The 17,072-nt window shown below is 44.9% G+C and overlaps 1 protein-coding gene across 1 annotated transcript; it reads right to left on the reverse strand.

The window, feature by feature from the left end:
- Positions 1-348: 348 nt before the first annotated feature.
- LOC123996532 (RNA-binding protein 42-like) lies at positions 349-11,992 on the reverse strand. The gene is given in 12 exon segments (XM_046299935.1): positions 349-1,035; positions 1,445-1,639; positions 2,318-2,435; positions 2,622-2,768; positions 2,966-3,142; positions 8,606-8,704; positions 8,706-8,770; positions 8,909-8,980; positions 10,972-11,041; positions 11,194-11,329; positions 11,509-11,569; positions 11,834-11,992. Coding segments are annotated over 11 exon segments (1,248 nt in total). The 5' UTR covers positions 11,565-11,569; positions 11,834-11,992; the 3' UTR covers positions 349-922.
- Between the last annotated feature and the right edge of the window lie 5,080 nt (positions 11,993-17,072).

The raw sequence follows: 17,072 nt of genomic DNA on the forward strand, positions 1-17,072 counted from the left end.
AGTCTCAAATCAAATCCGCAACAGTGTTATCCTATATTCCCCCATTGTATAGCACACTTGAGAATGCCTTACCCTCTGGCTATGGTAACATTGAATACTCCAAATCGTAGTTGGCCATAATATTCAACATGAGTTATCTTAAAAGCTGACATTATCTTCTATTTTGTATACCATTACAGTGTAAGGTATGTATATTAAGGTTACTTTTCAATAGTCGTGTTGATTAAATAATCAATAGATGATATTGGAGCCCCATCTTGTGACCAATTTCCAAACTATCCCACCTCACCAAATGCTATCATTGCCTGGGCTGGAGGAGACAGGAAAGGTGAGTGCCAGGCAAATATGTCAAACCGGTTAAGACATTTGGTTTTATTTTTAAAAAACTTTGCATTATTTTAAATTCACTGCTTCTTCAAAATAATCCACTTTAATGTACAAATATTTCGATTTTTTTTTCTTTTAATCCCTGTGTGAATAACAGAGGCTCTCCGGAAATACATAATTGCCATTGGAAGTAGTTTCCACAATAGCATATACATAAACAAGATCACCAAACTCACATTTCAGACAAAAATCATGAAATGCATGGGAGCCATACCAACTAAGAAATTCTGAGTGATGTTGAGAATTTTTTTACAAACTAAAATGTAAAAAAAAAAAAAAAACAGGAGTACATTCTAAACTTCAGAAGGGCATGGTTCATGTCGAACCATTACAACCAGGACCATATACAGTGTTTTGTAGCCTAGTTTAACCATGTTCCATGAGTAAAATGACATCCCTGTGGTAATGGAAAACATGTCAGATAGCTGGATGAGTGGCCTTCCAACTGGGCAATGGCAACAGTGTTCTGCCATCAGTGTGATTCTCCCAGTCAAAAAACAAACACTCGCACATACATACACAAGGGAAATACCATCTATCTCAGTCCCAGTTTCTTTTTCTCCTTCTGTTTCTTGCGTACAACTTCCATGTTCCTGTCCTTCCACATGCTCTTTCTCAGTTTGATGGGTCTGCTGCCGACATACTTCCCTGTGGACAAAAAAAGTCTACGATCAGTTGAGAATTGGACTGGCACCACCACACAGGTAGCTGTTAGGAATGGAGAAGAGTAAGTCATTCCCCTCACAAACAATTGCTCACTGTTCATCTCTCATGGTGCGGATATAATCGTTAGAGACCTTGAAGCAGACAAAGCTGTAGCCCTTGGCCGTGCATTTGTCACCTTCATTAGCTTTCTAACTATGATTTCTTGCTAATTATGCAGAAAATCCTGTTATTGCATGAAAAAAGAAAAGTCCATGTTCCCGTGAGATATTACTCACTACTACAGAGCCTCAGAATGAAAATATCCAGATCAGGAGTTACCCCCCATTTTAAAATTACATATTAGGGTTGGATACAAAACTTTTTGGGCCATATTACAAACACTATTGCTCACCGTTCATCTCCCTCATGGCTCGGACGTAGTCATTGGGGTCCTTGAAGCTGACAAAGCCGTAGCCCTTGGTCTTGCCTGTGCGTTTGTCCCGCACCACCTTGGCTTTCAGGTAGGAGGGGTAGCGGCTGAATGCCCTTGCCAGGATGTCGTCGTTCACCTCATTGCCAAGGTCTCCACAGAAGATTCTGAAATCATCTGGATGGAGAAGATGAGGTGTGAGGCTGAGCAAAGAGGGAGGGACAAAAAGGGAATGGGACAGTGGCCTATTGTAGTGAAAACTATTCTCAATACAGGCAAGTAGGTAGCTGCTTTAAGCAACGCTAGAATTTACACACTAGTGTTGCTGGGAATTAGCTTGCAAAATAATTTTTAAAAATTATATTTACTCTGTTAATTGTCATTATGCAGGGGGAATAAAAATGTATTAAAAAAAAGTTCTGCACGTGTGCCATAACTAACAAAAATAAAAATCAGGGCTTTTGACATGAGATAAGCAGAAGAACTGATCTCTCTCAGGAACTGCATGTCTACAACAGACCCACCTGAAATTCTGTTTAACTATGCATTCCTTTTAGATGTTCCTCTGCTAACCTCATCAAAATAAGTCCCCCACAATATCGTGCTTTTTCTTTTTTGCATGTATAGTGCACGTGCAGGACTTTTATTTTGACATGAGGTAAGCTGAGGAAAGACCCACTTTTGGAAAGTCTAATTTATGTTCTATTAGATGTTTTTTCTCAATTTCCCCCCTGCATAAGGACCAACCCTATGGACAATTGGCAGAGTAAGTGGAAATTTAATTTGATTGAACTCCTGGCATCCGGCGGGCTATATAATCGTGTCAGTGTAATCTGAAGTCATTTGCTAGTTTACCTGAGTCCCACTCCAGTAGACTCTGGTCCTCCCAGCTGGTGCCTGCGGCTGTACGGATACACTTCTTCGCCTTCTCTTGCTTACCCTTCTTCTTCTCCTCTGTTGTGCTATCCGCTGGCTGCAGAGAAACAAGATTCTTGAGTCAGACATATTTTCAAGATTGCTGCAATACTGATCCTTTGTAGGGTTTGGGGTCAAGTCTATTTCAATCCACCAATTGAATTGTACAAGCATTTTGAATAAAGAAAGGTTTAAACCCTTTAATTAGGGCCAGGGCTGATAAACAAGGCAGAGTGTTCTGTACCTCAGTGTGGACGGGCTCGGGCTCTGGCATGCTGGGTCCGATAACGTTGTCATCTGAGGCGGCTAGGCTGGCCTCCTTCTTAGCCTCCAGCAGTCCGGCGGCCATCACCGCTGCCTGCTGCTCTGCTACAGACGCTGCCAGCTCCTCCTGATGAAGTCAGAGGGAGAACCGAGAGAGGAAAAAAAAACAAATCAGAGATATGAAGATAGAGATTCAGTGTGAATTTGCAACAAACAGCAGCAAACTTGGCAAGTATGTAGAATGCAAATTTGAAGTAGTCGCTGAACATTTTTTTTTGAATGCAAAGGCAATGAAAACTAAAGAGTAGAAGTGAGTGTACTTACCATGCGAGCCTTTCTCTGGGCATGGATGTCTGGTATCTTGGGTCCGGAGGGAGCCGTGTAGACAGTGGGGGCTGCAGAGATGATCGAGGGGGTGAGCTTGGGAGGGGCCTGGGTCACAGACCTGGAGGGTGCAGACACCATGGAGTGTCCCATGGGTGTACCATGTGTCGATCCCACCTGTAGATGGTAAGATATGGTAAGAGCATATAGAGAAATGGAGATAATGACTCACAACAGAATAGGGCAAGATTGACCAAGCCTGTTCACATCCCTAATTGACACAGTTAATGACAAATTTCCTTAAAAGGCCTTCCAACACTGTATGTCAGAATCAGTCTTTTACGATTATTACATGTCACACTGTGCGATCTTACCTAATTTAAATCTATCAACCCGGCCAGATCGTACGATTTGCTTCAGTACGGTCGACACATTCTGTGATTGGCTTGCGAGGCTACGTCAGCCAATGTATGCTACGTCAACTGCAGCGGTGCATCTGATTTCAGATGTCAAAAATGTCAGATGTAGCCTAAACAAGATTAGGGAAATTGTTCTTCTTGCAAAGCATTTAAATGTTTAAATCAAATTACATGGAGGTTAAAGCACAGACTGGCCGCTTTAATTTGAGGGTATTGGGTGAAACATTTAGAAATTACACCACTTTTTGTACATAGTCCCCCCATTTTAGGGGAGCTAAAGTATTGGGACATTCACTTGTGTATTAAAGTAGTAAAAAGATAAGTATTTGTTCCCATATTCATAGCACAAAATGACTACATCAAGCTTCTGGCTAAAGTTTGTTGGATGCATTTGCTCTTTGTTTTGGTTGTTTCAGATTAGGTTGTGCCCAATAGAAATGAATGGTAAATAATGTATTGTGTGATTTTAGAGTCACGTTTATTATAAATAAGAATGGAACGTTTCTAAATACTTCTACATTAATGTGGATGCTACCATGATTACGAATCATCCTGACTGAATCGTAAATAATGAGTGTGAAAGTTAGACGCACAAATACCATACCTCCAAGACTAACCTCTTATCTTTACAATAACGGGAGGTTAGCATTTTATTTCTCACTTATTATTCACAATTCAGGATTATCTGTAATCATGGTAGCATCCACATTCATGGAAACTCACTGTATATTAATCTGACTATTCACAATAATCATACTGCTAAGCAGTTGCTAGGGACTCTCCTGGAAGAAGCTAGCTAGCTTACAAAGAATAACAACAAAAAATATCTAGTTAACAGAAGAAAGGAAGACAAAATAAGGACAAAAGAAGGACAGAAGAAAAAGGAAAAGAAAGAGGACAACAAAGTGAAACAGTCAGCACTTCTATTGCAACTTCGTATTTCGTCGTCCTAACGTAGTCTACACTGCTATCTGCCCAGCAGCTAGCCAGCTAGCAAACGTCCACCGTCTACCGAATAGCAGCACTGTAGAAACTATTACACTCAACTGAACGACTTGATTAGTGTAGTGTTAGCTAGCTACATAGTTGTCTTTGCTGTCTTCGTATCCAAGATAATTGTGTAGTTTAGAGCGTGTAGTCTTAAGAGTGATTATCTTAATTTACCGAGGTTAGCTAGCCAGCTATTTGTCGTCCTTAACGTAGGAGACACTGCTAGTTAGCCAACAGCTAGCCAACGTCTACTGAATAGAACTTCCGCACTCAACAACCCGGTCGCATTCTGCTTCGCTCCACAGGTAGTATCACATTTTTCATTTCATTTCATTACAGCACAACGGTTTGATTTGTTTGATCGTAGCTAGCTACATAGCTAGCTACATAGCCGTCTGTGTATCAAAGATAATTGTGTAGTCTAGAGCGATTTTCTAGGTTAGCTAGCCAGCTATTGTCGTTCTTTTAACGCAACATAACGTAATCAACAGTGCTAGCTAGCCAGAGAGCCCCCGAATAGCAGCACTGTAGAAACTACTACACTCAACGGAACGACTTGATTAGTGTAGTGTCAACAACGCAGCCACTGTCAGCTAGCCTACAAAGTCAACAACGCAGCCACTGCCAGCTAGCCTACTTCAGCAGTACTGTATCATTTTTAATAATTTTAGTCAATAAGATTCTTGCTACGTAAGCTTAACTTTCTGAACATTCGAGACTTGTAGTCCACTTGTCATTCCAATCTCCTTGCATTAGCGTAGCCTCTTCTGTAGCCTGTCAACTATGTGTCTGTCTATCCCTGTTCTCTCCTCTCTGCACAGACCATACAAACGCTCCACACCGCGTGGCCGCTGCCACCCTAATCTGGTGGTCCCAGCGCGCACGACCCACGTGGAGTTCCAGGTCTCTGGTAGCCTCTGGAACTGCCGATCTGCAGCCAACAAGGCAGAGTTCATCTCAGCCTATGCCTCCCTCCAGTCCCTCGACTTCTTGGCACTGACAGAAACATGGATCACCACAGATAACACTGCTACTCCTACTGCTCTCTCTTCGTCCGCCCACGTGTTCCTCGCACACCCCGAGAGCTTCTGGTCAGCGGGGTGGTGGCATAGGGATCCTTATCTCTCCCATGTGGTCATTCTCTCTTTCTCCCCTTACCCATCTGTCTATCGCCTCCTTTGAATTTCATGCTGTCACAGTTACCAGCCCTTTCAAGCTTAACATCCTTATCATTTATCGCCCTCCAGGTCCCCTCGGAGAGTTCATCAATGAGCTTGATGCCTTGATAAGCTCCTTTCCTGAGGACGGCTCACCTCTCACAGTTCTGGGCGACTTTAACCTCCCCACGTCTACCTTTGACTCATTCCTCTCTGCCTCCTTCTTTCCACTCCTCTCCTCTTTTGACCTCACCCTCTCACCTTCCCCCCCTACTCACAAGGCAGGCAATACGCTCGACCTCATCTTTACTAGATGCTGTTCTTCCACTAACCTCATTGCAACTCCCCTCCAAGTTTCTGACCACTACCTTGTATCCTTTTCCCTCTCGCTCTCATCCAACACTTCCCACACTGCCCCTACTCGGATGGTATCGCGCCGTCCCAACCTTCGCTCTCTCTCCCCCGCTACTCTCTCCTCTTCCATCCTATCATCTCTTCCCTCTGCTCAAACCTTCTCCAACCTATCTCCTGATTCTGCCTCCTCAACCCTCCTCTCCTCCCTTTCTGCATCCTTTGACTCTCTATGTCCCCTATCTTCCAGGCCGGCTCGGTCCTCCCCTCCCGCTCCGTGGCTTGACGACTCAATGCGAGCTCACAGAACAGGGCTCCGGAAGGCCGAGCGGAAATGGAGGAAAACTCGCCTCCCTGCGGACCTGGCATCCTTTCACTCCCTCCTCTCTACATTTTCCTCCTCTGTCTCTGCTGCTAAAGCCACTTTCTACCACTCTAAATTCCAAGCATCTGCCTCTAACCCTAGGAAGGTCTTTGCCACATTCTCCTCCCTCCTGAATCCTCCTCCCCCTCCCCCTCCTCCCTCTCTGCAGATGACTTCGTCAACCATTTTGAAAAGAAGATCGACGACATCCGATCCTCGTTTGCTAAGTCAAACAACACCGCTGGTTCTGCTCACACTGCCCTACCCTGTGCTCTGACCTCTTTCTCCCCTCTCTCTCCAGATGAAATCTCGCGTCTTGTGACGGCCGGCCGCCCAACAACCTGCCCGCTCGACCCTATCCCCTCCTCTCTTCTCCAGACCATTTCCGGAGACCTTCTCCCTTACCTCACCTCGCTCATCAACTTATCCCTGACCGCTGGCTACGTCCCTTCCGTCTTCAAGAGAGCGAGAGTTGCACCCCTTCTGAAAAAACCTACACTCGATCCCTCCGATGTCAACAACTACAGACCAGTATCCCTTCTTTCTTTTCTCTCCAAAACTCTTGAACGTGCCGTCCTTGGTCAGCTCTCCCGCTATCTCTCTCAGAATGACCTTCTTGATCCAAATCAGTCAGGTTTCAAGACTAGTCATTCAACTGAGACTGCCCTTCTCTGTATCACGGAGGCGCTCCGCACCGCTAAAGCTAACTCTCTCTCCTCTGCTCTCATCCTTCTAGACCTATCGGCTGCCTTCGATACTGTGAACCATCAGATCCTCCTCTCCACCCTCTCCGAGTTGGGCATCTCCGGCGCGGCCCACGCTTGGATTGCGTCCTACCTGACAGGTCGCTCCTACCAGGTGGCGTGGCGAGAATCTGTCTCCTCACCACGCGCTCTCACCACTGGTGTCCCCCAGGGCTCTGTTCTAGGCCCTCTCCTATTCTCGCTATACACCAAGTCACTTGGCTCTGTCATAACCTCACATGGTCTCTCCTATCATTGCTATGCAGACGACACACAATTAATCTTCTCCTTTCCCCCTTCTGATGACCAGGTGGCGAATCGCATCTCTGCATGTCTGGCAGACATATCAGTGTGGATGACGGATCACCACCTCAAGCTGAACTTCGGCAAGACGGAGCTGCTCTTCCTCCCGGGGAAGGACTGCCCGTTCCATGATCTCGCCATCACGGTTGACAACTCCATTGTGTCCTCCTCCCAGAGCGCTAAGAACCTTGGCGTGATCCTGGACAACAAACTGTCGTTCTCAACTAACATCAAGGCGGTGGCCCGTTCCTGTAGGTTCATGCTCTACAACATCCGCAGAGTACGACCCTGCCTCACACAGGAAGCGGCGCAGGTCCTAATCCAGGCACTTGTCATCTCCCGTCTGGATTACTGCAACTCGCTGTTGGCTGGGCTCCCTGCCTGTGCCATTAAACCCCTACAACTCATCCAGAACGCCGCAGCCCGTCTAGTGTTCAACCTTCCCAAGTTCTCTCACGTCACCCCGCTCCTCCGCTCTCTCCACTGGCTTCCAGTTGAAGCTCGCATCCGCTACAAGACCATGGTGCTTGCCTACGGAGCTGTGAGGGGAACGGCACCTCAGTACCTCCAGGCTCTGATCAGGCCCTACACCCAAATAAGGGCACTGCGTTCATCCACCTCTGGCCTGCTCGCCTCCCTACCACTGAGGAAGTACAGTTCCCGCTCAGCTCAGTCAAAACTGTTCGCTGCTCTGGCTCCCCAATGGTGGAACAAACTCCCTCACGACGCCAGGACAGCGGAGTCAATCACCACCTTCCGGAGACACCTGAAACCCCACCTCTTTAAGGAATACCTAGGATAGGATAAAGTAATCCTTCTCACCCCCCTCCCCCCTTAAAATATTTAGATGCACTATTGTAAAGTGGTTGTTCCACTGGATGTCATAAGGTGAATGCACCAATTTGTAAGTCGCTCTGGATAAGAGCGTCTGCTAAATGACTTAAATGTAAATGTAATACTGTTGTGTGCATACTCAGTGCCGGCCGTGTTCCTATTGGTAAGTCACCGGAATCAGCTCGTGAGACCAGCCACACTACACGATAAAGGATCAACATTTCTGACACTGCCAGAACTTACGACTGCATGTACTGGTACTCAAAATCAGCAGACCAAGACCATGTCACACTGAACGAACCAAGAAAATAGTTTATGACCTAAGAATTTCCAACAACGTAGAAATGCTGTCTGGGAGGGCCAAATCGTGGCATAAGATGGCTAAAATCGTAGAGTCTGCATGGGTCTTTAGGGAGGCCATTGATATCAGTCGTCCAAGGAGCCTCGGGGTAGAAAAAAAAGGCACTGAAGCAACTAACCGGAGGTCCTACTGAGCTCATATGCCCCATTGGGTCCATGGGATGCTGAGGAGGTCCTTGCATGGGGGGTGCCATCATCATGGGCGGGGGAGGAGGGGGGGCGTGGCAGTGGGGGAGCCATCATACCCTGTGGAGGGGGACCACTCATCACAGGCATCCTCGGACCTGCTGACAGAGAGATTTCAAATTAGCCTCCCAACACCTTGTTTTTAATTTGAAGACCGAATCGCTGTAGAGATTTGACACTCCTTATTTCATTTAGCTAGCACTGAGGTGAAGTCAGCAACAGTAGAGATAAATGACCTGGTCTCTGCAGGATGTGCGGCATAAACGCTGGTCTCATCATTGGCGGTGGTCTGACACCTGGAGTTATAGCTGAAGAGCAGAAGGAAAAAAAAAGAACAGCATAAACTGAAGAGACCTGTAGACATGGTGGTGTAAATAATGAACACTGTTTTTGAGTAAAATATGCATTTGATGTATGTCATGTAATAATAAGTAGTCCTCTGTAGTTCAGTTGGTAGAGTATGGTGCTTGCAATGCCAGGATAGTGGGTTTGATTCCTGGGACCCCCCCCCATCATAAAAAATGTATTCATGCATGACTAAGTCGCTTTGGATAAACGCGTCCGCTAAATGGCATATACAGCGCATTCGGAAAGTATTCAGATCCCTTCACCTTTTCCACATTTTGGTACATTAGTCTTATTCTAAAATAGATTTAAAAAGAAATCCTCAATCTACACATAATACCCCATAATGACAAAGGTAAAACAGGTTACATATTTTTTGCTGAAATATCACATACGTTTTATTTATTTATTTTTTATTTCACCTTTATTTAACCTGGTAGTCTAGTTGAGAACAAGTTCTCATTTACAACTGCGACCTGGCCAGGATAAAGCAAAGCAGTGTGACACAGACAACACAGAGTTACACATGGAATAAACAAACAAGCCAATAACACAATAAACAAGTCAATAACATAGTAGAAAAAAAAGAAAGTCTATATACAGTATGTGCAAAAGGCATGAGGAGGTAGGCAGTAAATAGGCCATAGGAACAAATAGTTACAATTTAGCAGATTAACACTGCAGTGATAAATAAGCAGATGATGATGTGCAAGTAGAGATACTGGTGGGCAAAAGAGCAGAGAATTAATTAAAAACAGTATGGAGATAAGGTAGGTAGATTGGGTGGGTTATTTACAGATGGACTATGTACAGCTGCAGCGGTCAGTTGATGTTTGATCGAGTTCAAGTCCGGGCTCTGGCTGGGCCCCTCAAGGACATTGAGACTTGTCCCGAAGCCACTCCTGCATTGTTTTGGCTGTGTGCTTAGGGTCGTTGTCCTGTTGGAAGGTGAACCTTCTCCCAAGTCTGAGGTCTTGAGCGCTCTGGAGCAGGTTTTCATCAAGGATCTCTACTTTGCTCCATTCATCTTTTCTCGATCCAGACTATATTCCAGGCCCTGCTGCTGAAAAGCATCACAGCAAAATGCTGCCACCACTATGCATCACCGTAGGTATGGTGCCAGGTTTCCTCCAGACGTGACACTTGGCATTCAGGCCAAAGAGTTCAATCTTGGTTTCATCAGATCCGAGAATCTTTTTTTCTTATGGTCTGAAAGTCCTTTAGGTGCCTTTTGGCAAACTCCAAGTGGGCGGACAGGGGAAGATTGGCTTCCGTCTGGCCACTCTACTACAAAGGCCTGATTTGTGGAGTGTTGCAGAGATGGTTGTTATTCTGGAAGGTCCTCCCATCTACACAGAGGAACTCTGGAGCTCTGTCAGAGTGACCATCGGGTTCTTGGTCACCTCCCTGACTAAGACCCTTCTCCCCCGATTTAAGAATGGAGGCCACGGTGTTCTTGGGGACCTTCAATGTTGCAGAGATTTTTTCGCACCTCTCCCCAGATCTGTGCCTCGACACAATCAAGTCTTGGAGCTCTACGTACAATTCCGTCAACCTCATGGCTTGGTTTTTTCTCTGACATGCACTGTCAACTGTGGGACCTTTTATAGACAAGTGTGTACCTTTCCAAATCATGTCCAATCAATTGAATTTACCACAGGTGAACTCCAATCAAGTTGTAGAAACATCAAGGACGATCAATGGAAACAGAATGCACCTGAGCTCAATTTTGAGTCTCATAGCAAAGGGTTTAAATTCTTATGTATAAGGTACCAGTTTTTTTTCTTACAAAAACCTGATATTCATTTTGTTATTATCATGTATATTGATGGGGGTGGGAGTATTACATCTATTTTAGAATAAGGCTGTAACAAAATGTGGAAAAATGGAAGGGGTCTGAATACATTCCAAATGCAAAGTATTATGTTAATAAATGTGAATCAAACCATGTCACCTGGGCCTACAAATGCAGGGGGTGGAGGTCCCACGAAAGTGGCAGCCCTTGCATCCAAAGTTTGCTGGACCTGAGAGAGAAAGGGGATTTGAAGGAGTTGGATGCATCCGGCTAACACCACATTCTGTTTGCTTTTAGCAGAAGATAGGTTTGAGTTCGTTCATTCCACTATTGATCTTTCCTATATAATGTTCAATCATTCTTCCTTCAAGAGCTCAGTACCTGTCGGTAGGTGTTGGTGCCGATGATGGGTCGGATCATAGGAACAGTCATAGGAACACCCATTGGGAGCAACTCCATCACTACAGGGTCTCCTGCAGTCATTGCCACTTGACCCCCCAGGACCTCCTGCTCAAACCTGGTTCAGAACCAACACAAGAGTTACCAACAGATGACGATAGTCGTGATATATTGTTTGTCTGTCCTGATAGAGAAGTAAGACCATTCAGTAGGGGTTCTTTTGTAATAGTCACCACACACGGCATTGCAATCTTATGGAAGGTAACCGAAGTGTCATGCCTCAACTCTTGTACTCACAGAGCCATTTCAGCCTCCATCTCCTTCAACCGCTCCTCTCCTGATTTCATCGCCATACTTACTGCAAAGACAAACGTTTTGTTGGTAGTCCATTCTTTGGTGGTAAACACATCTAGGTAGCTACTGAAAATGTGTACAGTTAACGTTTGGCTAACACCAAAGGCATTGATAGTTAGCTTGTTTACGTTATAGCTACTGTATTGGCTAGTAACTTTAACTGTTTGCTAACAGTTATCGCTAGTTGTCTGGCTAACGTTAACCAGGATGCCATAATTTAAAAAAACAGCAAGTTAGTACAGCACGTATACGTACAAAACGTTATTACCCTAAATCGTGACGTTCCAAAACTCTTTAATCTTAACTAGCTATTTAAATAAAGCATGAATTTTTGTATTTATCCGTCCCTACAAACCGAGCCCAACGTTGTCCAAAATGGCCCGTCGCATTATTATGACGTAGGAGTCGTGGTTTTGTTCCATCACGACTGTGTGGTTGGGTCCGTTCCAGGGGATCTGTTCTTCTTCTTCGCGTAGTTTTCCGACAGACAATACACTTTGTTGAATATTGTTGCCTTTCACAGTTCAGAAAGTGCAATGCACATTTGTTCACAAAAAATGGAAATTGCACCACCAACTAACCCTATTTATAAACTGGGCGGTTCAAGCCCTGAATGCTGATTGGCTGACAGGCGTGGTATATCAGACCATATTCCACAGGTATGACAAAACATTTATTTTCACTGCTCCAGGAACGTTACTAAACAGTTTATAACAGCAATATCCTCAACACACCCCACTACCCCTTCCCACTTCTTTGGCTCTCACAGATCCTACACCAGGCCGTTGGCCAGGGACCCTGTGTCCCCTTCTCTCAAAACCCACTATAGTTGTTCTGCAGTAAAATATCTGACACCCAAAAACTTCTCTGCTGGTGTAGAGAGCTGTTCAAGTCACTCTGTACTCAGAACGCACCCTTGTGGGGCCCCATTGTTGAGGATCAGCGGGGAGGAGATGTTGTTGCCTACCCTCACCACCTGGGGGCGGCCCGTCAGGAAGTCCAGTACCCAGTTGCACAGGGCGGGGTCGAGACCCAGGGTCATGAGCTTGAAGACGAGCTTGGAGGGTACTATGGTGTTGAATGCCGAGCTGTAGTCGATGAACAGCATAGGTATTCCTCTTGTCCATTCATCACACTGTATGGGTTTGGGTACAAAAGCTCTCACAGGCTAGCTCATAAAACCCAAATACCTGTGATAAGGGAGAGAATGGATGGAGTGGGCTACCTTTCTCCTTCCACCATGTGGGTCAGTCGGTTTGCACCAACCACTTGATCCAATTTTTCACATATATCCTTTGCATTCACTTCTAGCGTCACCCCAGAGATAACACCATTGATAGGCGCTCTGCTTCGAAAATAAACACGACACACTCCAATCCGATATCTTCTTGAGGTGCAAAGCACGCTACTTCTGTTACATAGATACACCGAAAACCAAAATAAGCCCACTTCTCATTACTCTCACCGACACCACCTTATCCAACACATCCACAATTGTTATAGAGACAGACAGGTCTCCCAGTTAACATCTATCCAAAACCCTTACTCTTTTTTTCCCCAGAACGAGGCTTGGATTTACTAGATTCCACAACCACGTATCTTATTTCCTTTTGTATTTCACACTGTAATCCAATTGTTCTCCTTCTCATCTCCAGTCGACACACCATCTGATTCAAACAGAACATCCACTTCCGCCATCTTTCCCCCCCTTCAAAGAGCCGAGTGGAACTGAGACAAAATATATAAAAGGTATTATTATTATTATTGTTGTTGTAGACCCACTTCCTCATGTCAAAATAAAGGTCCTGCACGTGTGCCATGTGTGGACAAAAACGTAATCACTTTTGGGAAACTTTTATATTGACACAAGGTAAGCAGAGAAGAAGTGGGTCTACAACAGACCAAATCAAATCAAATTTATTTATATAGCCCTTCGTACATCAGCTGATATCTCAAAGTGCTGTAAAGAAACCCAGCCTAAAACCCCAAACAGCAAGCAATGCAGGTGTAGAAGCACGGTGGCTAGGAAAAACTCCCTAGAAAGGCCAAAACCTAGGAAGAAACCTAGAGAGGAACCAGGCTATGTGGGGTGGCCAGTCCTCTTTTGGCTGTGCCGGGTGGAGATTATAACAGAACATGCCCAAGATGTTCAAATGTTCATAAATGACCAGCATGGTCCAATAATAATAAGGCAGAACAGTTGAAACTGGAGGAGCAGCACGGCCAGGTGGACTGGGGACAGCAAGGAGTCATCATGTCAGGTAGTCCTGAGGCATGGTCCTAGGGCTCAAGTCCTCCGAGAGAGAGAAAGAAAGAGGGAAAGAGAGAATTAGAGAGAGCACACTTAAATTCACACAGGACACCGAATAGGACAGGAGAAGTACTCCAGATATAACAAACTGACCCTAGCCCCCCCCGACACATAAACTACTGCAGCATAAATACTGGAGGCTGAGACAGGAGGGGTCAGGAGACACTGTGGCCCCATCCGAGGACACCCCCGGACAGGGCCAAACAGGAAGGATATAACCCCACCCACTTTGCCAAAGCACAGCCCCCACACCACTAGAGGGACATCTTCAACCACCAACTTACCATCCTGAGACAAGGCAGAGTATAGCCCACAAATATCTCCGCCACGGCACAACCCAAGGGGGGGGGCGCCAACCCAGACAGGAAGATCACATCAGTGACTCAACCCACTCATGTGACGCACCCCTCCTAGGGATGGTATGAAAGAGCCCCAGTAAGCCAGTGACTCAGCCCCTGTAATAGGGTTAGAGGCAGAGAATCCCAGTGGAAAGAGGGGAACCGGCCAGGCAGAGACAGCAAGGGCAGTTCGTTGCTCCAGAACCTTTCCGTTCACCTTCCCACTCCTGGGCCAGACTACACTCAATCATATAACCCACTGAAGAGATGAGTCTTCAGTAAAGACTTAAAGGTTGAGACTGAGTTTGCGTCTCTTACATAAAAATGGAGCTCTATAGGAGAAAGCCCTGCCTCCAGCTGTTTGCTTAGAAATTCTAGGGACAATTATGAGGCCTGCGTCTTGTGACCGTAGTGTACGTGTAGGTATGTACGGCAGGACCAAATCAGAGAGATAGGTAGGAGCAAGACCATGTAATGCTTTGTAGGTTAGCAGTAAAACCTTGAAATCAGCCCTTGCCTTGACAGGAAGCCAGTGTAGGGAGGCTAGCACTGGAGTAATATGATCAAATTTTTTGGTTCTAGTCAGGATTCTAGCAGCCGTATTTAGCACTAACTGAAGTTTATTTAGTGCTTTATCCGGGTAGCCGGAAAGTAGAGCATTGCAGTAGTCTAACCTAGAAGTGACAAAAGCATGGATTCATTTTTCTGCATCATTTTTGGACATAAAGTTTCTGATTTTTGCAATGTTACGTAGATGGAAAAAAGCTGTCCTTGAAATGGTCTTGATATGTTCTTCAAAAGAGAGATCAGGGTCCAGAGTAACGCCGAGGTCCTTCACAGTTTTATTTGATACGACTGCACAACCATTAAGATTAATTGTCAGATTCAACAGAAGATCTCTTTGTTTCTTGGGACCTAGAACAAGTATCTCTGTTCTGTCCGAGTTTAAAAGTAGAAAGTTTGCAGCCATTATGTCTGAAACACAGGCTTCTAGCGAGGGCAATTTTGGGGCTTCACCATGTTTCATTGAAATGTACAGCTGTGTGTCATCCGCATAGCAGTGAATGTTAACATTATGTTTTCGAATGACATCCCCAAGAGGTAAAATATATAGTGAAAACAATAGTGGTCCTAAAACGGAACCTTGAGGAACACCGAAATTTACAGTTGATTTGTCAGAGGACAAACCATTCACAGAGACAAACTGATATCTTTCCGACAGATAAGATCTAAACCAGGCCAGAACTTGTCCGTGTAGACCAATTTGGGTTTCCAATCTCTCCAAAAGAATGTGGTGATCGATGGTATCAAAAGCAGCACTTAAGGTCTAGGAGAATGAGGACAGATGCAGAGCCTCGGTCTGATGCCATTAAAAGGTCATTTACCACCTTCACAAGTGCAGTCTCAGTGCTATGATGTGGTGTAAAACCAGACTGAAGCATTTCGTATACATTGCTTGTCTTCAGGAAGGCAGTGAGTTGCTGCGCAACAGCCTTTTCTAAAATTTTTGAGAGGAATGGAAGATTCGATATAGGCCGATAGTTTTTTATATTTTCTGGGTCAAGGTTTGGCTTTTTCAAGAGAGGCTTTATTACTGCCACTTTTAGTGAGTTTGGTACACATCCCGTGGATAGAGAGCCATTTATTATGTTCAACATAGGAGGGCCAAGCACAGGAAGCAGCTCTTTCAGTAGTTTATTTGGAATAGGGTCCAGTATGCAGCTTGAAGGTTTAGAGGCCATGATTATTTTCATCATTGTGTCAAGAGATATAGTGCTAAAACACTTAAGCGTCTCTCTTGATCCTAGGTCCTGGCAGAGTTGTGCAGACTCTGGACAACTGAGCTTTGAAGGAATACGCAGATTTAAAGTGGAGTCCGTAATTTGCTTTCTAATAATCATGATCTTTTGCTCAAAGAAGTTCATGAATTTATCACTGCTGAAGTGAAAGCCGTCCTCTCTTGGGTAATGCTGCTTTTTAGTTAGCTTTGTGACAGTATCAAAAAGGAATTTCGGATTGTTCTTATTTTCCTCAATTAAGTTAGAAAAATAGGATGATCGAGCAGCAGTAAGGGCTCTTCGGTACTGCACGGTACTGTCTTTCCAAGCTAGTCGGAAGACTTCCAGTTTGGTGTGGCGCCATTTCCGTTCCAATTTTCTGGAAGCTTGCTTCAGAGCTCGGGTATTTTCTGTATACCAGGGAGCTAGTTTCTTATGAGAAATGTTTTTCGTTTTTAGGGGTGCAACTGCATCTAGGGTATTGCGCAAGGTTAAATTGAGTTCCTCAGTTAGGTGGTTAACTGATTTTTGTCCTCTGGCGTCCTTGGGTAGACAGAGGGAGTCTGGAAGGACATCAAGGAATCTTTGTGTTGTCTGTGAATTTATAGCACAACTTTGATGTTCCTTGGTTGGGGTCTGAGCAGATTATTTGTTGCAATTACAAACGTAATAAAATGGTGGTCCGATAGTCCAGGATTATGAGGAAAAACATTAAGATCCACAACATTTATTCCATGGGACAAAACTAGGTCCAGAGTATGACTGTGACAGTGAGTGGGTCCAGAGACATGTTGGACAAAACCCACTGAGTCGATGATGGCTCCGAAAGCCTTTTGGAGTGGGTCTGTGGACTTTTCCACGTGAATATTAAAGTCACCAAAGATTAGAATATTATCTGCTATGACTACAAGGTCCGATAGGAAATCAGGGAACTCAATGAGGAACGCTGTATATGGCCTGTAAACAGTAGCTATAAAAAGTGATTGAGTAGGCTGCATAGAAAAAAGTGATTGAGTAGGCTGCATAGATTTCATGACTAGAAGCTCAAAAGATGAAAACGTCATTGTTTTTGCTATCGTA

Source organism: Oncorhynchus gorbuscha, linkage group LG15 (assembly GCF_021184085.1).
Source record: "Oncorhynchus gorbuscha isolate QuinsamMale2020 ecotype Even-year linkage group LG15, OgorEven_v1.0, whole genome shotgun sequence".
NCBI lineage: Eukaryota > Metazoa > Chordata > Actinopteri > Salmoniformes > Salmonidae > Oncorhynchus > Oncorhynchus gorbuscha.